At 42.7% G+C, this 27,091-nt stretch overlaps 1 protein-coding gene across 2 annotated transcripts in view; it reads right to left on the bottom strand.

The window, feature by feature from the left end:
• The window catches only part of STEAP4 (STEAP4 metalloreductase), a 47,930-nt gene that overhangs the window by 9,827 nt on the left and 11,012 nt on the right, over window positions 1–27,091 (bottom strand). For both annotated transcript variants that reach the window (XR_003941856.1, XM_030200018.1), the window contains exons 3-4: window positions 14,993–15,520; window positions 10,236–10,400 (exon numbers count right to left, since the gene is read on the bottom strand). Coding sequence is in view for 1 of the 2 variants with exons in the window: in XM_030200018.1 (XP_030055878.1) it covers window positions 10,236–10,400; window positions 14,993–15,520 (693 nt within the window). In the remaining variant the exon portion in view is untranslated. The remainder of the gene's footprint in view (window positions 1–10,235; window positions 10,401–14,992; window positions 15,521–27,091) is intronic.

The following is a 27,091-nucleotide window of genomic DNA, read 5'->3' as shown; positions in this document are numbered from 1 at the left end:
TTCAGAAACTTACTGGTGGGCAAAGAACTAGGAAGTTGCTTCTGAAAGGATGTGAAAAAAAAAAAGCTAATAAAATCAAGGATGATGTAGTAATTTGTCCACTGAAGTTCTTTAACTTGGGGGACACAGCATCAGTAGAATACTGAGAAAAAAAATAGGTACATTCTACAAACACTGGAAAGTTTTTGTAATAAGAAAGTCATTATGGAGTGGAGGAGTGGCCTAGTGGTTAGGGTGGTGGACTTTGGTCCTGAGGAACTGAGTTCAATTCTGAGCACAGGCAGCTCCTTGTGACTCTGGGCAAGTCACTTAACCCTCCACTGCCTGCCACATTGAGCCTGCCATGAGTGGGAAAGCACAGGGTACAAATGTAACAAAAAAAATTGTTTATTCAAGGGGAAAGAATTTGAAAAAAAAATTAATGGCACCTTCTGCCTTGCTGTAGTACAATCCATGGTTTTACAAAAGAAAAAAACATCCATAGGAAATTTCAAATGTGTAACTGCACAGCGTGTGAAGTGATATTAGAGGGCAAATCTTTTATTCATCTAGTTACATTGGTCTACATCAGTAAAACAAAAAGAAAAAAATAAGACTAGGATTCCTGAACATAAAAGTTGTAGAAAAAGAAAAATAGCTATAATATAAGAAATCATAGGTTTGAGGAACTTAGATTTTGTGCTTTATTTGTTGCAAAGAGAACCTTTAGAGATGGCTATTGATACACTGTTGTTAAGGAAAGAGCAGACTTTGATTTTTCAGAACCATGCAACCGTATAGCTTAGATGAGAAGATGGGTTTTAGTGGATTTTTTAATAAGCAAGTCCTCTTTGAGATTGCTCTGTAATTTCTCTTAAATATGCTTTTGACTGCAGAATACAGTTAACTGAACTGTACAGTATATGGGTTTTTCTCATACGCTAAGACCATTTTTACCTTGGCTGTGACAAAGGGCTATTTTCTTTTTTTCAATATATGGATATGTGCTAATGTTAGCATTAGTGCGTGACCATTAAAAAAATTACCATGGCAGAACTTATCACCACCTATTTAGGAGGTGATAAGGGCTCCCACATTAACAGTGTGCTAACATGGTAATGGAGCTGAAGACTCATTCTCCACCCCTGATACGTTCCCTTAAAAATTAAAAAAATAATTACTGTGCCAAATTTACCCCCACTTCCCCTTTTACAAAAACATGCTAGCGGCTGCTGCAATGTAATGCCAACATAGCCGGCAGCCGCTAATGCAGAATTGTAAAAGCGGGAGTTTTGTGCGTCTCACGTATGCTATTTTTGCAGCATTAAGCACGTGATAGCGCTTAATGTGGCTTAGCAAAAGGGCCACTATATTTATTATTCACACGTGGGTCCTTTTACAAAGTGACGGTAAGCCTAATGCAGGCTTACCGCTTGCTAACAGGGAAGAACTGCCGGGCTACCGCAGCAGCCCAGCAGTAGTTCCCACCCCTTGTGAACATCTAATCTGGCGCTACAAAACATTTTTGTTTTTGTAGTGCCGGTGTGTACCCAGTGGTATTTGGGTAGTGCCGTGCGCTGCCCAGTTACCGCTGAGTTAGCGCAGGAGCCCTTACCGTCACCTCAATGGGTGGCAGTAAGAGCTCCCCCCCCAAAAAAATGGCCCTGCAGCAAGTGCTTCACTTGCTGCACAGCCATTTCGTGAAAAAAAGAAAGACTTGCCTTTTACCCGCTGCGCCTTGGTGCGCATCAAAAACAAACGCTGACGCCAGCACAGGCTCCTTTTTGTCGCAGCTTCCTAAAAGGGGCTCATGATTAATTGATTTAGTCCATGAAAATATATATTTATGTAAAAGAAGAGTGAATTATTTAAACAATAAAATGAAAGCAAGTCTTTGTTCCTTGTAGAGCAGCATGCTAATATTCATTAGTATAACTACTATTAGTCATTTTAAATGTGGTTCGTGGAGCTATAAAAGACAGTGCCTTTTGGATCAGGTTGTGGAGAAGCATGGCAAGCATCATTAGTATTTTTAATTCACAAATTCTAGTTAACTCACATTGGTTTTATATTGACATCTGCATATAATTAAGCAATATGCACAATGCAATGTAGTAACAACAATTTTAAGGGTTCTTTTACTAATGCTTTCCACGCATCAAAATACACTACCACATGATGCATCCCGGTGCCCTGTGGTAGTTCAGGCATCTGCACATGCTTCCCTGGTGCTAAAAAATACAAAAGCACTGGAGGCATATTTAGGGGGGGGGGGGCGGAGAGCAGGCCTACCCAGCGCTAATCGGTTAGCGCAGCTACATTGCTGCATGCAAACTGATTAGTGGATGGTTAGCGTGTGAGCATTTTCCACCTTCTAAATACATGTTGGTAAGGGCTCGCGTGCTAATGACCAAGAGCTAATTTGGAATTTAGTGCCTGGCAATTAATAGGAAAAATGGAAATGTGGCTATTTTACATTCACGCTAAAAGTGGCTTCAGCATATAATTAAATCCACATGCTAACCATAGCACAGGCCACCTTTTAGTGCAGCGTAGTAAAAGGGCCCCTTAGCTTCTTAATGTCCTACATAGTAACATATTAAATGACAGCAGATAAAGACCTGTATGGTCCATCCAGTCTGCCCAACAAGATAAACTCATTTCGCATGGTATGTGATACTTTATATGTATACCCGAGTTTGATTTGACCTTGCCATTTTCAGGGCACAGACTGTAGAAGTCTGCCCAGCACTGTTCTGGTACTAAAAGTTCTGAAACTAACGTTGAAGCCCCTTAAAATTTACACTCCAGCCCATCCATATCTATTCAGTCACGATCAGGGCATATTGCTTCCCAATTACCAGTGTTGCCACCCAATCTTTGCTAAGATTCCATGTATCCATTTCTTCTAAACAGGATTTCTTTGAGTTTATCCCAAGCATGTTTGAATTCCATTATTGTTTTCATCTCCACCAAACATTTTATAACCATGCAGATTTGGTTATCTATTCAGTGTAAAACACACGGGACTAGAGTCTTTATATGGTGCCTGATAATTCCATACAAAAAAAAATACACCTAAATTTTATAGAATAGGCTTACATTTCCTCGCCAAGTGCCTCGCCATATGACCAAATTTAGTAATGGTCATTTATGCCGTGTTTCACTTGGTTTAAATCCCGATGCCTAAATTATGTGCCGAGCTGGTGTATTCTCTAATAAAGTGCATAGATTTTAGAAGCGTCCATGCCCTGTTCCTGGCCATGCTCCCTTTTCCACTAAGCGATTTAGAATTTACGTGCACCATGTTACAGAATACGCTTAGTAAGTTGTGCACATAAATCTTAATTAATAGCAATTAGTGCTGATAATTGCTTGTTAACATCCAATTAAAATTGGTGATTAGCTAGTTAATTAAGTTGTGCGCATTGTTACACAATACGCTTTGATTTCTGCATGGAAGTTAAGGCACGATATATAGAATCCAAGGAATGATGTGTTTTTTTGATAGTCTGCTGTGGATTATGTCCAGTTATTAAGCAGGACAAACATACTTTAACATTATTGTTAACATCTGTGAGGTTTTTTTTCTAGTTTAATATCTTTTATTGGCTTTCAACATAATACAATAGAAGCAAGAGCTCACCACAGTTCAACAAGCAACAGTTACAAACATGGCAAAACTGGAGCTCACATTCAAGAAACATCTATCCACAACTAGAAACACATGAAGAAAAAGGGGGAAGAAAGAGGAGGTCGAGAAATAAAAAAAAAAAAGGGAGAGGGGTGTTGGAGGATACAAATCCAGACATGGAGCATGCATAGGCCACAAAATACATCAACTCAGTGCTTAACTCTGTACCGAAGCAAAATAGGACCCCAGTGGCAGCCATTTTTCCCTATAGGAAGCGAAGCAAGAAGATTTCTTTGCCAGATGTAATTCGAATTTGTACATTTGGAGCAATGAGCTCCACCATTCCTGATAAGTGGCCTGATGTAAGGACTTCCAGTGAGAGAAGATCACCTTCAATGCCAAAGAGACCATGGCACCAACAAGAGCCCCCTCACTAGGAGTTAACTGACCCTCAAAGGACTGTTCCCGAAGAATCACAAATTGATAAGAGATGGAGCCAGGGAGGGGAAAAATGGCTACCAGCTGGGACCAGACTTCTGACCAGTACTCATGAAGGCACACACATTCAAATATAAGATGCCTGAGAGTACCCGTTTGGGAGTGACAAGACCAACAGACAGCTGGACTAGAGGGATTAATAACATGCAACTTATACGGCGTCCAGAGGGATCTATGCAGAAAGAAATACATAGACTGTGTGGTGGTAGAAGAGTTAGAGCACCTGAAAAGGGACTTCCAAAGCAATTCCCACAGCTTGCCAGAAATAGATTGCCACAAGTCTTCCTCCCAGCACCTTCGCAAACCAGTACATTTAGTGCTGGATTTACAAAGAAGATATTTGTAAATGTGGGAAGCCACATGACCAGTGCGCTGAAGCTTCAGACCAAAATCCAGAAGCCCTAGGGTTTGGGAGAGGAACTGGGCTTGAAATCCACCCTTGTACTGCTTTTTTACCATGGAGCCAAGCTGAAGCCACTGGTAAAATTGGGCGTCAGAAAGGCCAAAGTCCAGTTTCATTTCTGCAAAGGTTTTCCAAGACTGCCTAGTTGCATGTATCAAATCCTCTAAAGTCCAAATGCCGATATGTTGCCACTAAGACCATGAAACCTGCTTATTGCCAATTTTAAAGTTGGGGTTATTCCAAATAGAGGTGAGAGGCGTAGCAGACCAAGGGATATCCATTAATTTATCAAGGGACACCAGTAATTTAAAGGTTGCATGGATGAGCGGATTAGACACGAGGCCCCTGGGAAGACGCATACCCAGGGGATGGGAGTGCTGCAACGGGCCAAGAAGGGCTGTAACTTGTGATCTCATTTGGTCCGTCAGTAAACCTAACTCATCTCTCTGGAGATTCAATGTCACCTTGCTATCAGAGACTGCCTTTTTACAGCGCATCACCGCACGGATGGCTGAATTTTTTGAGGACAATGTGGGCTCTGTGCCCTCTTTTACGGTAGTTTGGGAGGCGTTTAAGTCCTGGCTTAGAGGGGAAATAATTAGCTATACAACCCATGTTCGCAAAGTCAATAGGGCTAAGCTTGCTGATTTGGAAGAGGAAATTCATCGGAGTGAAGCGTTGCTTTACACCTCATCGTCTAAGTCTTCTTTGCAGCAGCTGCAGCCGCTCAAGCTGCAGTACAACACCCTGCTGTCCAACATATCTAACATGGTATTTTTTAAACAGAGCCCTGTGTACTACTCGGACGCAAATAAAGCTGGTAGACTACTTGCCACTTACTTGAAGGGCAGAAGGACAAGTCAGAGAATTGCAATGGTTAATTCTCCTGCAGGGCTCCCACTAACCTCCTCTTCTCAAATTCTGGAGGCTTTTGAAACCTTCTACAAGGCCCTTTACGCTTCAGATTCTGTAGCTCAGGATACGGATGTTCACCACTTTCTAGCAGCGCTACAGTTACCACGGGTGTCGGACAGTCACATCAGGCATCTTTGCAAGCCTATATCTCTTGCTGAAGTTCTTGCTGCAATCAATAAGCTACCCTTGGGCAAGGCATCAGGCCCTGACGGTATACCTGCAGAATTTTATAAGGCCTTCACTTCCACCATCTCATTGCATTTGTTGACTTATTTTCAGGCGCTGCTGCAATCTACTACTCCTGGTCACTTTTTGGAGACGCCACCCTGGTGCAGAATTATAGGCCTATCTCATTGTTAAATACTGACTATAAAATTTATGTCAAAATTTTGTGCTGTAGAATTGAGAGTCTTATCCCGTCTCTTATTCACAGGGATCAGGCTGGTTTTGTTCAGTCCCGGAGTAGTGCTGACCACACTAGATTGCTCTGTCATGTAATACATTTTGCTCGGTCACAGGATTATCCCATACTGTCTGTTTCCCTAGATGCGGAAAAGGTCTTTGACCGAGTAGACTGGAAATATCTATTTATAGTGCTTAAGCAATTTGGTTTTCCTGATACTTATGTGCGTATGGTACAGCTACTCTATGCTCACCCTTCGGCTCGTATAGTGGCTAATGGTGACATCTCTGATTCTTTTGTTCTGCATAGAGGTACTAGGCAGGGTTGCCCCATCTCCCCCTTGCTATTTAATTTGGCCCTTGAGCCTCTCCTAGTGGCCATCCGGCAGTCAGTTGATGTTGCTGGTATTCATCTCGGCTCTGAGGAGTTCAAACTTTCCGCTTATGCGGATGACATTCTGTTATATCTCACCAACCCTCAGTCATCCCTGAAAGCCCTTTTTGCTCTCATATCTAACTTCTCAGAGGTTTCTGGTTATAAAGTTAATTGGGAGAAAACAGAAATGTGAGGTTTATTTTAGTGTACATTGATGTATTTTAGATTTTCAATTGGAACAAGTTTTTTTTACATTGTATTTCATCTTTTGAAGATTCACTTTTTGAGGAAAGTGAGTCAACAACATCTTCTGAAAGAATATTGGATGAAATTATATTATTATTATAAACTTATTATTAGTTTATCATCTTAGTTTTTTTAATTTGCCTAATTATGTATTTATTAATGGTCAAAGTATTTTTTGCATGATTTTTATATGGTGTGGAAACTTGTACAATTTAAAAAATATATATACAGTGCAATCCGCTTAAGTGCAAGGGTCTGGGACCAAAGAAATACATGCAGTTAACCAGAGCATGCACTTAACCGTTGTGACCCAAAGAAGCTTGACATCTGATAAACATATGTACAGTACTGTTTATTATATGTACAGTATACAGTCACTGACATTATACAGTCTCCTTTAACTGGCATTAGGCTTACTTGAAGTAACCAGTCATAGTCCCCTGTATGCTCTTGTGTCTGTGAATTCCATAGACTACGTCTGCCAGACGGTAAAAACTGTCATAGCACTGACATCCAGTGGCCTCCAGATAGGCCCGCACGGTGTTGAGACTCTCCAGCGCTCTTGCAAAACTGACAGGAGGTTGTTGAATTTCGTCAGCATGTGCCTCACTGCTAATTTCATCATCTGTTTCATCATCATCCGTTGCCTGTGTGTAGGCGCATATCTCAACATCAGTGTTGTTGTCAGCTGTCTGTAGATCGTAATCAATATCTATGTAGTGAAGAAAGTCCTCTTCAGTAACACTGGCTGGGATGTCAATAGCCTGTTCATCTGACGCGTTTGCAACAGCTGCATCTGTTTCGTCCCTCTCCACATCCCTAACAAAGCTTGCCCACTTGTAGCAGTTCACACAATGGTTGCCTGTGTAACATGTTCCAGCTTCTTTCTGCATATGTAGGGAATCTAACAGTGATAGATTACAAGCCAGTTCAACAGCACGTTTATCCTTGCCAGTCTGGTCATCCATAACGCTCATCAGACGACGTAGCACAGGAGCCCGATAATGTTGTTTGAAATTGCTATTATGCCCTGATCCATAAGTTGGATCAGAGAGGTAGTGTTTGGTGGCAGGAAGACCACCTTGACGTTAGACAGCCTGACATCATTACTGTGTCCAACACAATTATCACAAAGCAACAAAATCTGACGCTTTTGTGCCCACATTCTAGTTTCTAACTTCTTTAGCCACTGCTTCCAAATTTCCCCAGTCATACATGAATTTGCATTAGCCTTGTATGACACAGAAAGTTAACATTCTTGAAGCAATGGGGCTGTTTGCTCTTTCCAATGACGAGTGGTTCCAACTTCTCACTCCCATCCATATTGCAGCAAAGGAGGATCGTCAGTCGGTCCTTTGACGTTTTACTTCCTGTAGTTTCGGCTTGTTTGAATGCAAGTGTTCCATCAGGAATTGCTCGCCAGTAAAGACCGTTTTCATCAGCATTGAAAATGTAATGAGGTGCAAACTCGTTCAAGATGGTAGGAAGAATTGAAATAACCCAATTTTCAGCACCAAAGTCATCAGCCTCTTGTTTTTCACCATGCTGTTTCTTGAATTTTATGTTGTTCTTCTCCTTCCATCTTTCCAACCATCCAATTCAGTTAGTCCAAGACTTTCAGCTAGCTGATTAGCTTTCTCCATAAGCAGTGGACCACTGACAGGAAACTGTCTGCTCCTGACTTGAGAAAACCACCGAAGAAGAGCATCTTCTACATCCTCAGCTTTTCCCGCCCATTTACGTTTCTGGTGTGGATTTGTATTGTTTTGCCAGTCTTCCAGAAGCTGGTCTTTCTGCTTCAAGATACGTGAAGTTTGACTGGGATTGACACCATATTCTTTAGCAATAGATGCTTGACTTTTGTCTTCTAATTTTTTAAGAACTTCTATTTGTTCAGCCAGTGTTAAAGTCTTACAGTTACGCGATGACGACGATGACAACTCCAGTGTACACTCTAACAACATTCTTTCGCTTATTCTGCCTGTGGCAGTTAACCAACGAGATTTCAAATTTACCGCCCCTTTGTCACGCGCCAATTGGCTTCCATATTCCGTGCGTGCGCTTATGCGGAGTCTTTCCTGCAGAGGAGCGGTCTTAAACCATGCATATAAGCGAATCTTGCACTTATCAGTGGTGCGCTAAACCGAAGTTTGTCCCCATAGAAATTGATGGTGCCAAAATCGGGACCGAAGTACGGCATGCAGTTAAACAGAGCATGCGTTTATCCAACGTGCACTTAAATGGATTGCACTGTATATGCATTCTTATTCATTATTTAAGTATGTATTAGACATTGGTCTGTATTTCTGATGAAAGCATTATGCAAAACACGGCCACATCAGGCTTTCTTGCATAAAAGTGACCTTTACCATACTGCACTGGATTCTGTCTTTATTTCCAACTGTTTGCTACATCTTCATTATTCTGTTGGATTTTACCTCTGTTGTTCAGTTTCTCCTTAATAGTTTTTTGTCCTTATACTAAAAATACATCAAACCTGACATTCTATATATGGCGACTGAAGTTGCACATGCAGCTCTATCGTTTAACAAGCCGATAATGGCCACTAACACACAATTATTGGCACTAATTAGAATTTACATGCACAACTTTCTATGTGTATTCTGTCAAGTGGTGCGTGTAAATTCTAATACATGGATCTCAAAAGAGGGCGTGGCCATGGGAGGGGCATGGGCGGGTCATGGGTGTTCCTCAGAGTTATGCGCACTGTTATGGAATATGCCCGATCCTTGCCTAAATTAGGCAGGGGCATTTACACCAGGTTTTAGCTGGCATAAATGGTCACGTGCAAATTTTAGTCATGGGGATGGTGCTACACATATTGTATAAACTGCACCTAACTTTAGGTGTTGTTTTTTTTTTCGGTGCCATTTTTTTTCACTGCCGTATATTGAATCTGGTCCCAAAGGCTTTCTTAGGAGGGAAGTTATCAATGTGAGCTGCTGTTAAGTCTGGTTATTTTACCACAAGTTGGGTTAATTTAGCAGAGGGTCCCAAATTATGCAGCGAGAACCTGTGCTAAAATACCCCAACTTATAAAATAGCCCAACTTAACAGTTGATAACTTCCCCCCTAAATCTGGTCAGTTTGCTTGCACAAGTCTGGCAATGCCCACTTGTTGTTCAAATAGTTAATTTATTGCAAATTCTTGAAAGGAAACATTCCATAGAACAGTGGTGTTCCTAGGTGGATCACCACTGAACCCCCCACCTCGGCAAATCACCTCCCCAGTGAATCACCTCCCCCACCCCGGCACATCACCTCCACCTCCCAAGCGCATTACTCTTACCTTCTGGGACTGCAAGGAGCAGTTGTGTGGCTGTCGGCTCTGCCAGTTCCCTGCCCCGGAACAGGAAGTAACATCAGAGGGAGCAGGGAACCAGTGGAACTGACTGCTGTGTGGCTGTTCCCTGCATCTCCTTGCAGTGTGCACTGGGGTGGACCGCCCCTACCGTCCCACCCTTGGTACACCACTACATAGAAAACATTAAGCAACAAATGTTCTGCAAGAGTATTCCAATCTCTAGTTGTGAAAATTGACTAAATGGTTTTTTTTGGTGTATGTGTGAAGATTAATGTATGCGCCTCATGATTGTGGTATGAGGAAGTAAACAAAATTACAAGTTTGCTCTTGGGCCATGTAACCAGGGATGACTTGGTGAAAGTTGATTATGTTCACTGCTGTGCAAATCTACTGCTGAATAAATTTATTATAGCCATTATCTTTTCCATTTAGGAATGATAAATTTTGGTACACATACCTGCACAAACCTGAACTCCCTCCAGTTGACCACGTTGCTAACTGACGGCAAAGAGGTTATCCCCAAGATGACATAAAATAAAAATCCAAGCATACCCAGAGCCATGTATGAGTCAGTACGCCAGGCAGACTTAGTTTCAAATGGAGATGTTTCATTTTTCTTGATCTAAAAATATAAAATACATATTTAATTTATAAAATGTGTCTTCATATGATTCAGCACAATGTTGTCATGGTATTGCATCAATCTGCTGTGCAGAATTTCCAGGCTACTTTTCACCTATTAGCCTGACTGGTGAGAGATCAAATCATAGAAAGGACCACCCAAGCATGGTAAATTCTTGACTCTTCTTGTGAGATGTGGCCCAGGAGCAGGGGAAAGGGAAATGGGACTTGATATACCACCTTTCTGAGGTTTTTGCAACTACATTCAAAGTGGTTTACATATATTCAGGTACTTATTTTGTACCAGGGGCAATGGAGGGTTAAGTGACTTGCCCAGAGTCACAAGGAGCTGCAGTGGGAATTGAACTCAGTTCCCCAGAATCAAAGTCCACTGCACTAACCACTAGGCTACTCCTCCACTCCAGGAGATAATGGGCCCAATTCTATATATTGCGCCTAAAATTCTATATATTGCGCCTAAAATTAACATGCATTAGGCAATCACTCCTAAGTGTATTCTAAATACCGCACGTAAATCTATGTGCATCCATTTATGCCAACGAAAAGCTGGTGTAAATCCCTGAGCATAGATTTACGTGCACTGGCTCATTTTTTTATAACAATGCATGTAGATTTTGGAATGCCTACAAAATGCTCACTTCTATGCCCCTAAGCATGCCCCTTTTTGCCTGCACACATTAGAATTTAGGTGCAGTACATTACAAAATACGCTTAGCAATGCACGCGCATAAATTCTAATTTTTGCCAATTAGTGCTCGTTATTGCTTGTTAAAACGATTAATCTATGTGCATAGTTATAGAATACGCCTAGATTTACATGCAGAAACACTCGTAACTGTAGGTGCACTACATAGAATCCGGGGGAATGTGCTTAAGTGTTTCTCCAGCTGTCAAATTAATTTAAATGAATCAAGATATTAGGAAGTCATGTAGCAAAACTATTAAAGGTAAATATAGGGGCACTTTTACTAAGATGCACTAAAATATGGCCTGCACTATTTTTAGCGTGTGGGTTTCCTGAGTGCTGAGGCCACTTTTAGCGTGGCTGTAAAATGGCCACAATTAATATTTTTCTATTAATAGCCATGCGCTAATTTCCCAGTTAGCGTGAGAGCCCTTACTGTCACCTATTTTGTAGGTGACAGGGGCTTCCATGCTATATCAACTCGTAAGCAAACTATTAGACACCACCATGGTCACCATGACCAATTCAGACACCCCATCTGCAGACAAACTTGCTAAATACTTCAAGGAAAAAATTGAAAACCTACGCAGCACCTTACCTCAGAACAACATTGACATCGATAAATTCTTTGACTGTCTGGACCCAAACCCCGGTGAATACCCAGCAGACCGAATCTGGACAAACCTCAATCTCCTCAACGCTAAAACAATCACCCAAGCGATCAACAAAGGCGCCAAGACTCACTGTAAATTGGACACCTGCCCCAGCTACCTAATAAAATCCGCTCCTCTACGTTTCATAGCAGACCTCACATCTCACCTAAAGTACATGCTACAACATGGACACTTCCCTAAGGAAAACGGTAACATCCTACTCACCTCAATTCCAAAAGATACAAAGAAAAAAACGAATGAAATCACCAACTACCGCCCAGTAGCATCTATCCCACTGGTAGTCAAACTGATGGAAAGCATGGAAACCAAAACAGCTCACATATTACATAAATAAATTCTCCATATTACATGAATCACAATCAGGATTTTGCTCCAACCACTGCACCGAAACAATACTAATTACTCTCCTAACCAAATTTAAACAAGAAATTGCAACCGGCAAAAGCATACATCTCCTACAATTCAACATGTCTAGAGCGTTTGACATGGTTAACCACAACGTACTACTAAACATTCTAGAATACTTCGGAATTGGTGGAAATGTACTTAGTTGGATTAAGGGTTTTCTAACCACTAGAACATATCAAGTGAAATCAAATTCGAACATATCACCACCATGGAAACAGACTGTGGAGTACCCCAAGGATCACCACTATCACCGATCCTTTTCAACCTAATGATGACCCGCTAGCTCAGTCCTTATCCACCCAAGGCCTTAACCCGTACATTTACGCAGACGGAGAGAGATGAAGTGGGACCAGTTCATGGCGACTGTACTATGGGCGTTGCGACACCACCCAGTCCCGACTGCACTCATAGTGCACCTGAGCAGGGACGATTTGACTGATACCAATTGTGTTTTGCCAGTAAAGAAGATGCAAAATGATTTTCTAGCACTGACAACTGTCATACCGGAATCGCGCTTGGCCTGATCCTGCATCACCCCACAACGGGTATGGAGAGGCAAAAGATCACATCGGTCAACAGAAAAATGTCGCAAAAAGATTAATAAATGGATGTCAAAGTTCATGCACCACAATAAAGGCCATAATATATTCCACGATTTGATATCAGAGTTCTATTATGGACTATACAGACCAGATGGAGTGCACCTGTCCGAAATCGAACTAGATATCATGAATTCAGCATTTCAGGATTATATAGAGGTGATTACATTAGGGGGAGGACGCAGCCAGGAGTGAAATGGGGAGCCCATGGTAAGTGAGGTGTCGCTGCCATGATCTGTGGTGGATATGTTAGGTCAGTTAGGGCCGGGTACACAGCACCTTGACAGTTAATGGTTGAAAGTTAAATGTTAAACTATGTGTGTTCAGTTGAAATTTAATGAAAGAAACGTTTTGCCGCAGGTTAGTGGCTACTTGAGAGACATGAATATTTGACACTTTTGTCTTCTGGCGTGGATGGTTGGGAGGCCTGATACATCAGAATACTATGTACAGCTGTGGAGGCACATCCTTCAATGGGATAGGCCGAAGGACAACGTGTGCTAAATGGGATGGCACAAAAAAAGCAGAGACAGATTGGTTGGATGGCAACCCCTGTGTGGAAGTAGGAGATTACAGAAAAGGCTCTGTATCCGGCAAGAGTTAGATAGTAAGAATGTTACAAGTTATTAAATTGTTATATTGTGTGAATAAAAGATGGTGTTTTATGTTCCTGGCTGCGGCCTAAATAAATTCTAACTTTCTCTCGAAAACTGACTCCTGTGTGAGTATGTAACTACAAATACAGAACTGAGTGTGTGCCGAGTGCCCGATTTGTAGGAGAAAGGTTAGGTGTAGGAAGGAAAGGAATTGGGTGATAGGAAAAGAATTTCAGAGTTATGGATTGGAGAGAAACTTTATGGGGGGTGGGGCAGAATGCTAGGTAAGATTCTTGGGTGCATTCATTTTAAACTCTTTTTTACTGCTTCCTCTTTTGAAATATGCATTTATTATATTTCTATTTTATCCTTCATCCACTTTTTCTTTATTATCCAACTTTTTGATTATCCAAAAACCCATCGGTTCGGTTCACGTCAGAAAATCGAGATTCTCCTGTACTGCCAATTCAAAACAGGTCGAAATAGTTTTCAAACAATAACAAAGAAAAGAAAGAACTACAATAAAAAGAGAAAAGCATAATTGCATAAATTTCAAAACATCAAAGTATGTCAGTCATATTCAGTCATAAAATCATACATTCATAGAATCATATAATCAAACAGACAACTACCCCCTTCATTGACTCAGAAGGTTCTAGCCCCCAAAGGCATCTTAAAACAATGGGTCTTCAAAAAGGGACCTATACTTCCTGTAAAAGAGCTATGCTTTAATCTGGAAGGGCAACTTATTCCAGAGAACTGGGGCCAGCCAAACAAATGCACCTTCCTGGGTAGATGCCAATTGAGCATACATGACAGGTGGCACAGCTAGTTTATGCTCACAAGGAACCTAAGCATTCTTAGAGGAAAATGAGGGCCTCTTTTACCAAGCTGCAGCAAAAGGGGGTCTTGCCTTCCTGCAGGAAATGGCCGTGCGGCAAGTAAAGCACTTGCTGCATGGCCATTTCAGGGGGAAGCCTTACCTTCATCCATCGAGGTGGCGGTAAGGGCTCTCATGTTAACCTAGTGGTAACCGGGCAGCACATGGCACTGCATGATTATCACCGGGCACACTCTGGTGCAAAAAAAATAAATATATTTTTGTAGTGCTGGAAATAACAGCGTGCTAAGGGTGGGAAGTACTGCCAGGCTGCTGTGGTAGCCCAGTAGTACTTCCTGTATAGTGATCATAAGCCCGCGTTGGGCTCACCGCCGCTTAGTAAAAGGAGCCTTGAGTGAGAAAAAAAGGCTTTGAGGGCCTGTTTTCACACACACACACAAAGAAAAACAAACAAACAAAAACTGTACCCCTGGAACTGATAGAAAACATTACTCTCTTTGTGGGGTTACCAAGATAAAGGTTACCAGGATAAAGGGGACAGGAGCAATCGCCATTTTCTCCTGCCTCATGCTTGCCATCTTGGGAAATTATGTATACTGACCCTAGTGTTATACTAATAACTGCTATATTTTACGCTGCAATAATGTCTTATGCATGACAATTCTTTAAAGAGCCAAACAGTATGGGAAATGAAAGGAATTTCAACAATAATTGCAGAAAAAAACAAATAAGACCTATGAAATATGATATGATAACAGTAGGGAATTACCTGATTTATGATGCTGTTGCCTCTATGCCATCGTACATAATAGCGAGTAGGTATAATAAGAGTATAGAGAACATGTAGAAAGGCAAATGCCAGAGCTACCAGTCCAAGTTGTTTTCTACATAGCATCCAATGGTCCAACCAGTTAGGGAATCGACTGTACTTTGTACCTCTGTATAACTGAAGAATTGACGCAATTAAACCCGGAAGATATACCAGACCAAGTAGTATGAGGGACACAATTGGAAAGACCTTATTAGGAATAGAAATAGCAATTCGAAATGAAATATCTCTTCCATCTGAAACATAGGTGTAGATAACATCAGTTAGTAGACAATAGAGGAAAATGCACACAGTTAAACCAGTAGCTATGTACATGGGAAGCCTCCACATTGGAAAGAGCTGCAGTGGGTAGTTTTCCACTTCTTTAGATGCCAGAAGAGTTCCTTGATCAAGTGGTGTAAGACCAAGAGCTCGGACAATATCCACCACCATTTCTTTAGATTTGTGATCATTTCCACATATGAAGACCTGAGGTACAAAAGAATAATTTTCAATGTGAATCAAGTTGTCTGTATAAACAAGGCTTACTCATAAGTAGGACCATACATTACAATCTTTTCTTATTTTTAGTTGCCATTCACTTTGGCCCATGAGACAAAATATTTAGCACATAAGAAGCTGGGAATATAATAGAAAATGCATGCACATGGCTTTTAAATTGTAAATTCACAATATCTGAGTACTTTAAAAACTTGTAATGTTCAAAGCATTAACTACAAGGGCTCCAGGCAGTCTGGTAGGAATTTCTGTTGACTGTGTTATCCATGCAACAAGAATATTAAAATAGAATGCACAGGTGTAAATCTGCAAACAGTGCAGTGGATGAACAAAATGGCACCCAGAGGAAAGATTGTTTTTGACGGTACTCTTCCTGTTCAGCTTCGCATGCTTGCAGACTCATAGTCTGAACTTGCCCAAAGTGTCTGTCAGTCTTGCCCACCCCTTACAACAGCTCTCCTTGCAAAACTTTGTGAGAATGCAATATTTCAGCTATAACAGGACTCCTCAAATTCAGGATCTGAAAAAGGGCATCAGTTGGCCCCATGGTCATTCCCTCTCTGCAGCCATAAGGGTTGATCCCTGACTCTACATTATCTCATTATTGAATCATATGGAGGCATAGCCTAAAGGTTAGAGCAATGAATTGGGAAGCTAGCTAGGATTAAAATCCCACTGCTGCTCCTTGTGTTCTTGGTTAAGTCACTTAACCCTCCATTAGCTCAAGTACAATCATGAAGAACAATTCTATAACTGTCCGCTTGCAGTTATCTGCGTGTAATTGCAGGGAAAATTGCAACTTAGGGGCCCTTTTACTAAGGTGCACTAGAAAGTGGCCAGTGCCGCGACTAGTACATGTCGCGTGCTCCAACCACTTTCTAGCATGGCTGAAAAATGGCTGTGGTTGGGGTTTTTTGAAAATGACCACATGCTAATTATTCCATTAACGCATGGCCATTACCTCCAGGAGCCCCTACCACCACCTATTTAAGAGGCAGTAAGGGCTCCCACGCTACTCCTGCACTAATCGGGTAGCACATGGAAATGTACCCACACTACCCGATTAGTGCAGACAAACCTACTCTCTCCCCCAGATATAATTCTCGGGGCAAAAAATAAACCCCCCCATTTTTTACTGCAGGAGTAGTGTGCGTTGCTGCTCAGACAACTGTGGGAAGCCTCCACACTTCCTGCGGAAGTGGCCTTTTACCATGCTGTAGGCCCACATTAGGCCTACTGCACCTTAGTTAAGGGCCTCTTAGTGCACAATTGCAAGGGGGTTATACATTTGGGCAGAGAATGGACGGGACTTGGGTGTGTCTCCTATTTACAAATGCAACTTACAGAATATTTTAAGTTGCACACTGTCATACTGGGGTACAAATTATATCGTAGTGATAGGATGTATCAAATTGGTGGAGGGGTAGCATTGCATATTAACGAGGGCCTTGAATCAAATAGATTGAAAATTCTGTAGGAAACAAAACACGTTTTGGAATCACTGTAGCGGCGACCTCGGGGGGGGGGGGGGGGGCGGTAGCTGGAAATCCTGCCCGTTTTAACGGGCATAACAGCTACCATGACTCTCCAGTTTTCTCTGGAGTCTTTCATGAGGTACTTTGTTAAACACCTTTTGAAAATCCAGATACACAATATTGACCTGCTCACCTTTATCCACATGTTTATCCCTTCAAAGAAATGTAATAGATCGGTGAGGCAAGATTTCCCTTCACTTAATCTGTGTTGGCTTTGTTTTGTTAATCCATGCTTTTGAATATGCTCTGTAATTTTCTCACTTCAAAATAGTCTGCTTCCTCTCCTGTCTTGCTATTGCGAAGTCCTGACCATTCTGGGCTGCCACCATTTCATTCACAATAACAAAAGTGGCAAACATAGCCAGCCCTGTAGGAAACTTAATTAGCTCACTGGTAATTGAAAGGTAGATATTTAGAACAGGCCATCCTAATGGAATCAAATGAGTAACTGGGTCTGTCCAGCAGGCTGCAAGTTATATAAGTTTTCCAAGTCTTGGAAACACAAGGGCTCATGTAGCCAGGCCTTTCTAGCAAGCTTTGTAGGGATCCCAAGAGGTTCACTAATAGCGTTGGCTATTTGGATCAAATAGTGATGACAAAAGGGGGCATTTTTGATATGACGTTTAGGTCGGACTTTGGATGTTTTGTATTAAATGTCCTAAATCCAAATAGCAAATGCAACCATTTTCGAAAAAGTAAGATGTCTTTTTTTTTTTATAAGCCATTTGTAACAAAGTTTTGTGCTCTGTGCATTTACCTGTTCAGGCTATTTTGAAAAAAAATATATATACAAGTTCAAAACATAGAAAATCAAGCCATTGGATGTAGGAGGAGCTGGCATTTTTAGCATATTGGTCCCCCAGACATCACAGAAGAGCAATGGGGCACCCTAGGGGGCACTGCTGTGGACTTCATATAAATGCTCCTGGTACATTTCACCATTGCTGGGGCACCTATATGTAGGTACAGTGGGTTTTTGGTGAGTTTTGGAGGGCTCACAGTTTCCACTACAAGTGTAACAGGTAGGGGAAGGTATGGGCCTGGGTCCATCTGTCTACAGTGCACTGCACCCACCACTACAGTACTCTGGGGATCTGCATGCTGTTTTAATGTACCTGGCTATAACATCTGAGGATGTCATAGAGGCTGGTGAATACTACTTTTATTGACATTTTTTTTTTTGGGGGGGGGTGGGACTACTGGGGGAGTAAGGAGAGGCCATCTCTAATTCTTTCCAGGTGTCATCTGGGAATTTAGGGCACCTTTTGAGTCTTTTTGCGTGGAGGAGTAGCCTAGTGGTTAGTGCAGTGGACTTTGATCCTGGGGAACTGAGTTCAATTCCCACTTGTGACTCTGGGCAAGTCACTTAACCCTCCATTGCCCCTGGTACAAAATAAGTACCTGAATATATGTAAACCACTTTGAATGTAGTTGCAAAAACCTCAGAAAGGCAGTATATCAAGTCCCCTTTCCCTTTCCCCTTCCCTTTTTCATTGTAAAAACAGGTCTAGACCAAAGCATTTACATTTTCGCCCTGGACGCTTTCATTTTGTTCTATTATGGCTGTAAACATCCAAGTGTTAGGCATGCCCAGATCCCACCCTAATCTTGCCTTCAAAATGCCTATGACACCCCCCCCCCCCCTTGTGATTTGGATGCATCGTAGATGAATTGCATAGAAAATGTCTGCAAAACAACTAACAAGCTCATGTAATGCAAATAAAATCATATTGTTTTAATTTGAAAGGTGAATGGAGCAAGAAGGTAGTGAAGCATGTAAATAGAGCATCCAAATTCATATGCTATACTAATAACTAACAGATGGCTCACAGGACTTCTTTACTATAAAAAAAATATAGGCAGACGTCAGAGTCATCAGTAAGTAACAGAAGACAAGGACCCATCTCATTAGATCAGTCTCTTTGGCTTCCTTGTTCTGATATTATACAATTTATAAAACTGACATTGAATTGATAATCAGAATATGACACAATTCCCAGCTGGTTGTTTAATTTAAAAAATGGCCAAGGTATTTGTCCAGAGAAAGGGAGCGTTGTGGGGTAATTGTATAAAGGTTTTCCCACATGTGATGCTGTTCTACAGGGTGAGGCCTAAAAAAATGTAACTCCTTAGAGGTTTTTTTTGCTATTTTCTCAGCAACTGTTTTGAATTTCAGTGAGAAATTTTACATGTTTATTCATTATATTTACGTATTACTATTAAACAACATTTAATTATGTTAAGCTATGTTGATGTTATTGAGAGTTTACCGTTAGTTCCTGGCAATTTTTGGGGCCCTTTTACTAAGCCGCATAGGCATGTATGTGCATCCTACGTGCATCAATTTTGAACTACCACCCGGCTACTGTGTGGCACGGGTGGTAATTTTTATTTTTGACGAGCGTCCGATATGTGTGCTAGAAAATATTTTTTTATTTTCTGGTGTGCGGCACTAACTGGGCGGTAATTGGCATTGTACGCGCACTGATGATTACCGCACGGTTTACGCGCGAGACCATACCGCTAAGTCAATGGGTGGTGGTAAGGTCTCAGGCCCAAAATGAATGTGCGCCAATTTTCATTTTGCTGAACGTCCATTTTTGGTCCCAAAAAGGAGGACCTGCGTGTGCCTAATACATGCGTCTACATCAGCGCAGGCCATTTTTTGGTGCACCTTAGTAAAAGAACCCCTTTGTGCATTATTTATTTATTGAGATTTATTAACTGCCTTTCTGAAGAGATTCACCCAAGGTGCTGTACACAGTGGTGTAACAAGGGGGTGGAGCGGTGGGGGCGGTTCACCCCAGGTGCACGCCGCTGGGGGGGGGTGCCGTGCGCCTGTCTGCTCTTCGTTTTCATGCTCCCTCTGCCCCGGAATAGGTTACTTCCTGTTCCGGGGCAGAGGTAGCATGGAAATGAAGAGCCAACAGGCGCGTGGCAACACCCCCAGTGGCGTGCACCCGGGGGGGGGGTTCTTTTGCCGGGGGGTCGCGCTGCATCCAGGGGGTTATTTCGCCGTGGGGGGGGGGGGTCGCGCTGTTCTGGGGGGGCAGGGCGCATCGTCGATCCGCCCCGGATGTCAGCGCCCCTAGGAACGCCACTGGCTGTACAGCAACTTACAATTTTGTAAAATAACCAAGAATAGACTAAATACAATAAATGAGGTAAACTTGAAAACAGTAAATTGAAACCTAATAATAGAACTACCGTGAAACAGTATCAAAAATATACACATTTAACAGCACTGGAATTCAAATACCAGAGATATAATACATTGTTAGCACAATACTAAATGATACACCTAATAAGCATCATTAGAACATTCAACTAACATATGATGCTAAAGATTTTCTACAATATAGCTTACCATATAGCTGAGGGACCAAGAGCAGATATATGATGGGAACAAGATGCGTGGTACAGATTCAGTTGAGATAATTTGATGTTTGGAGTGGAGGAGTGGCCTAGTGGTTAGGGTGGTGGCCTTTGGTCCTGAGGAACTGAGTTCAATTCCCACTTCAGGCACAGGCAGCTCTGGGCAAGTCACTTAATCCTCCATTGCCCCATGTAAGCCACATTGAGCCTGCCATGAGTGGGAAAGTGCATGGTACAAATGTAACAAAAAAAAATGTTTGAGCTCAAACACAGCAAAATAATATCATTCAAATGATACAATTAATAATGTGTCCACCTGCAGTTTAACACAGGCTTCAGTTGCTTTGGGAAGTTCTTAACATCCTTGTCTTGGCAGGCTGTCCCAGATCATCTGCAGCACTTCCTTGAGCTCAATGATTGTTTGCTGGTTTTGGTGGAGCTTGTGTGCGGTTTTCCGCGACCCGCTGCGGGAAATTTTTGCCCGCTGCGGGTCGCGTTTTTTTGGGCTTGTTTTTGGGTCTTTTCCACGTTTTTTGTGCGGTTTTTCGGGCCGCGGGGGCGGGGCTAGTGACATTTTAGGCGGGGTTAGATGACGTTTTGGGCAGGGCTGATGGCGGAGGAGGCGGGGCCGATGACGGAAGAGGCGGGGGCCGATGATGGAAGAGGCGGGGGGGTCGATGACGGATGAGGCGTGGTCGATGACGGCGGGGGTGGAGTTGATGACGGCAGGGGCGGGGTTGATGACGGCGGGGTGGGGGTGTCGACTTTTTGGACGGGTTTGTGAGAGCCCTGCAGCAATGCTCCCCAGACAAAAGTGTATGTCACTGTGTGACGTCATCATCAGTACCACATTTGTTTTTCAACTAACAGTTGCTTTACAGTGCATTTTTGAACACACAAAAATCACTGGGTGGTCACACTAAAAAGTCTGTAACTTCACTGTATTTAAAGATAAACTTAATCCACTCAGCACATACACGTGGATAGTAACAAAAAATAAAGCTGTAAAGTTTCACATTGAAAATGCCAAACAGTTGCTGAGAAAACTGCAAAAAACTCTAGCGTGTTACTTTTTTTTTTTTTGCCTCACCCTGTACTTGAGCCATTCATAAAATTGCATGACATTATACCAGTGTATAAATGCATGCACCAACAAAGTGGCATGTACTTACATACAAGCTGCATGTAGGCATTCCAGGAACATACTACTACTACTACTATTTAGCATTTCTATAGCGCTACAAGGCATACGCAGCGCTGCACAAACATAGAAGAAAGACAGTCCCTGCTCAAAGAGCTTACAATCTAATAGGCAAAAAATAAATAAAGTAAGCAAATCAAATCAATTAATGTGAACGGGAAGGAAGAGAGGAGGGTAGGTGGAGGCGAGTGGTTACAAGTGGTTACGAGTCAAAAGCAATGTTAAAGAGGTGGGCTTTCAGTCTAGATTTAAAGGTGACCAAGGATGGGGCAAGACGTAGGGGCTCAGGAAGTTTATTCCAGGTGTAGGGTGCAGCGAGACAGAAGGCGCGAAGTCTGGAGTTGGCAGTAGTGAAGAAGGGAACAGATAAGAAGGATTTATCCATGGAGCGGAGTGCACGGGAAGGGGTGTAGGGAAGGACGAGTGTGGAGAGATACTGGGGAGCAGCAGAGTGAGTACATTTATAGGTTAGTAGAAGAAGTTTGAACAGGATGCGAAAATGGATAGGGAGCCAGTGAAGGGTCTTGAGGAGAGGGGTAGTATGAGTAAAGCGACCCTGGCGGAAGATGAGACGGGCAGCAGAGTTTTGAACCGACTGGAGAGGGGAGAGGTGACTAAGTGGGAGGCCAGCAAGAAGCAGATTGCAGTAGTCTAAACAAGAGGTGACAAGGGTGTGGATGAGGGTTTTGGTAGAGTGGTCGGAAAGAAAGGGGCGGATTTTACGGATGTTGTAAAGAAAGAAATGACAGGTCTTGGCAATCTGCTGGATATGAGCAGAGAAGGAGAAAGAAGAGTCAAAGATGACCCCAAGGTTTCGAGCTGAGGAGACAGGGAGAATGAGAGAGCCATCAACAGAAATAGAAAATGGGGGGAGCGGGGAGGTGGGTTTGGGGGGGAAAATGAGAAGCTCGGTTTTGGTCATATTTCATTTCAGGTGGCGTTGAGACATCCAGACAGCAATGTCAGACAAGCACGCTGAAACTTTGGTTTGGATGCAAGGTGAGATATCAGGGGTAGAAAGGTAGATTTGGGAGTCATCAGCATAGAGATGGTAGGAAAAGCCATGGGATGAGATTAATGAACCAAGGGAAAAAGTGTAGATAGAAAAGAGGAGGGGACCAAGAACAGAACCCTGAGGTACGCCAATAGGCAGAGGGATAGAAGTAGAAGAGGATCCACCAGAGTGAACACTAAAGGTGCGGAGGGAGAGGTAGGAAGAGAACCAGGAAAGGACAGAGCCCTGGAATCCAAGTGAGGACAGGGTATCGAGAAGTATGCTGTGATCGACAGTGTCAAAAGCAGCGGAAAGATCAAGAAGAATGAGGATGGAATATTGACCTCTGGATTTAGCCAGTAATAGGTCATTGGAGACTTTAGTAAGCGCAGTTTTGGTTGAGGGGAGAGGGCGAAAACCAGATTGTAGTGGGTCAAGAATAGAATGTGAGGAGAGAAAATCAAGGCAGCGGTAGTGAACAGCACGCTCAAGTAATTTGGAGAGAAAAGGAAGGAGGGAGATGGGTCGGTAATTAGAGGGACAAGTAGGGTCGAGTGAAGGCTTCTTAAGGAGAGGTGTGACCACAGCATGTTTAAAGGCAGCAGGGACAGTCGCGGTGGAAAGTGAGAGGTTGAGAATGTGACAGATAAAAGGAATAAGAGCAGGAGAGATGGCATTAAGAAGGTGGGTGTACATGTGTATTTTGTAAAATGTATCATGCTTCTGCCTCAGAGAAGGTGTAAATGTGTGCTTCAGTATTTGCCCACTACTGGGACTCAATTTGGGAGTCTATTTTATAAAGATGCATAAGCACCTTTATTGCCTTTATAAAAGACATTAAAAATATACCTGTCACAAAACGCCTAGCCACCTGCCTGGGGGTTACCCTGCCACCACTTAGAGGGTCTATCCCCAGCGCAGCTCAGGTCTACCAGCTCTTGTCGCTTATGCTTACACTAGCACCCTCCTCCCACTGACTGGGTTACAACCGCCTCTGAGCGAGTCTCCCGCTAATTATCCCCAGTGATTTCTGGGTTACTGGGGAACACAATCCCAGTGGTCCCTCAGTCCCAGAAAGAACTCACAGACCCAACACACAATGCAGAAGGGTAGATAATGGGACTCCCCAAGGGTCTGTGCTGGAACCGCTGCTTTTTAACATGTTTATAAATGATCTAGAGATGGGATTAACTACTGAAAAAATTTAATAAGCTGATGACACAATGTTATTCAAAGTTGTTATATCATAGGAGGATTGTGAAAAATTGCAAGAGGACCTTATGAGACTGGGAATTGGGCATTCAAATGGCAGATGACATTTGGGACTAAATACTATAAATAGCATTGAAAAAAAGTGCCGTTTATAGAATCACACTGTGACAAGGCAAGCCCCGGAGATTCCCCAGTGAAGCAGTTGAGCCCAGACTAAGGGTCCCAGAAGTCCTTGCAAGAATGAGAGTAGTCCTAAAAAGATGGAATGGATTCCTAGCCCTAGCAGGGGGAGCAATGGCTCAAGGCAGGGTGAGCCTGTTACTCTCTTCCCCACTAGAGGGAGAGGAAAGGATGAAGCTCAGTTTCCCTGGCTTCACCATCAGTATATAATTCCCCCCAGCTGTGAGAAGGGGACAGCAGATTTCCTGGAGGCTCTCAGTCACCAGGAGAGAGGAGAGATGCAGGGAGAGAGAGCTTCCATGGAGTATGTGGAGGAAGGAAGTAGTCTGCCACTAGAGCTGCCCAAGGGAGAGGAGCCAGCTACCATGGAGTGGGAGAATTCAAAGGTTGCCCTGCCCAGCAAATGAAGGCAGTGGAGGAGGCCACACCGGGCAGAGTGATGAGAGGTGGGAGAAACTGCCAACCCTGCTCCATACAGGGTTCCCTCTGTGCTGTGAAAAGGCAGGTGATTTGTGGTATTGGTTTGATGTGCAAAGACTGTCCATGAAGATTTGTTCTGAACTGTTGTGCTATATTGGAAGTGTGCTGAACTCTTACTAAACCCTTCTGAAGGAGGGGGAAGGGAAAGCTAATGCCCTAATAGAAGACCTGAGGTCTTGAGGAGCTGAGCGTTTGCTGAGGGATTTGGGGGCCTGGACTGTACCTTTTTTTCTTTTGAAGATTATCTTATGAGGACTGTACCTTTTTCTTTTGAAGACTATATTAAGAGGGCTATACCTTTTTGTTTGGAAAAATATAATTATGATTTTTGGTATGAAATTGCCTTGATAATAAAATACTTTGGCCCTGAGTCCCAGTATCAGCAGTATTCTGTCCTGGAACTCTGGGAGCCCCGCAGGCTTGCTGGCTCCACCCAAGAAGAGGAAGAGGACCCCCCTTTACAACAGTCACACCAGTATCCATGACTATTTTTAGTCATGAGGATTTACACCAACTGAACCCTGATCCGCCCTTCTGCCACTTTTCCCTCATTGCCTGTTGAAGTCCGTGTTTCTTGCCTCCTCTTGGCAATCTAAAAATGACTATATGCATCTCTCCTTCCCTGCCTCCCACCCCACCATCCCGTTTTCCTGCTCCCTCAACCTCTCTTTCCTATCAGCCTTCCTTGTCCTCTCCCTGCCTTCCTTGATATGGTCTACCTTTAACCTTCCCTCTGCCTTCACCCTTCAGAAGACCATTGCCTCTCTCAACCTATCCTCTTTCAAGGCTGACCCCTAGCCAACATTTCTCTCTAAGCATCTTTTTCAAGTCATCACCACCATCTCATATCACTCCTTCATTTCTCTCTGAAGGCATTGTTCCCTCAGTCTGGAAACATGCTTCGGTCCTCACATTGCTGGAGAAACCCTTTCTTGACCTCTCTCTCCCTGATAGCTTTCAACCTATTTCTAATCTTCCCTTTTTTTCAAAAGTTATTGAAAAGCTTGTTCATCAACTTACCCAGCATCTTGAACTAAGCAATATTCTTCATCCTTACCAATCTGGTTTCCACCCATTTCACAGCACTGAGACACTTCTTCTAGCACTTTACGATCTCACTTGTGCCTCTCTTGATCAGTGTACTGTCATTTTGGTTTCCCTTGATCTTTCTTCTGCATTCAGTCTTGTAAACCACACACTTCTGCACCATCTTTGCTCAATTGGAATTTCTGGGACTGTCCTAGAATGGTTCACTAGCTACCTCAAGGATCGTTCTTATCAACGTTGTTTTCAGGATTCCACAATCCCATCTCTTCCTCTCCTTCAGTAGCTTCCTTGCTCCTCTGTTAACCATCATCCAAGATCACTCCTGCACCCCATTCTGCTATGCAGATGATATTCAGATACTCTGCAAAATTACTGATGCCTCATCACTTACCCATCTCAACATCTGCCTCTCTCGGGTTTCTTCCTGGCTCTCCAACAATCTGCTCTATCCTAATACGTCTAAATGTGAATTCATATTTTCCCCTTCTTTAGTAATGCTACATCCCTTGCTCCCTCACTTAATGGCACTCCTCTTCCTTTTAAAGACACTGTCAAGATCCTTGGTGTCACTTTCAATTCTCACCTTATTTTCATGCCCCAGATAGATTCTGTACTATGTTCTTCCTTCTTTGTCGTTCATTGAGTCCACTCAGTCTATCCGCTTCTTCCTGCTGCTGTTCTTTGGCCTCTTCTTCTAGCACTTGTCATCTCTCACTTAGACTAACGTAACTCACTTTACACTGATCATATTTTTTCCTCACTTAGACATCTTCAATTGATCCAGTCCACTGCAGTAAAGTTACTTCATAAATCACATTGCTTCAATCTTGCCAGGTACTTGTGACCTGGATTGGCCACTGTTGGAAACAGGATGCTGGGCTTGATGGGCCTTTGGTCTGTCCCAGTATGGCAATACTTATGTACTTATGTACTCTCCTTCATTCGGAACATTGGCTGCCAGTTTCTGCGTGCATCACATTCAAGATTCTTATTTTTGAATATAAATCCAGGCTCCCATCTGCTCCCATGTATCTCAACACCCACCTGATCCCATACACTCCAGTGTCTCCGTTCTGCTGACCATGATCTGCTGGTACTACCCACTCCATTTCAACTTCGTCTCAACACCTCCCATCATTCCAATTTCTGCTATGTTGTCCCCAAGCTTTGGAATGCTTTGACATTACACATCAGGAATCAGCCTTTTGTGTAAGATTTTAAGAAATTGCTCAAGACTCATCTTTTCCTATGTGTTTTTTCTGAATCCAGCTAGTTTGTTTTTAAGTATCTAGCATACCTTTTATATTTGTCCTTGCATATCAGTTTTAATGATTGCTCTTTTATTAAGTGATTGTAAATCACTTAGTTGCCTATGCACAGTCCTTTTTAGCAGTGTATCAAATGTTAGGAAATAATTAAATAGTAGACGTAAATCAAAGGAATGCCCCTGATCCACCCATGACCCTCGAATGGCCATGCCCCCTTTTCGAACCCACACGTAAAATTGAAGTATGGAT

Source organism: Microcaecilia unicolor, chromosome 1 (genome assembly GCF_901765095.1).
Source record: "Microcaecilia unicolor chromosome 1, aMicUni1.1, whole genome shotgun sequence".
Taxonomy (NCBI): Eukaryota; Metazoa; Chordata; class Amphibia; order Gymnophiona; family Siphonopidae; genus Microcaecilia; species Microcaecilia unicolor.
This window is presented reverse-complemented; position numbering and strand designations above follow the sequence as displayed.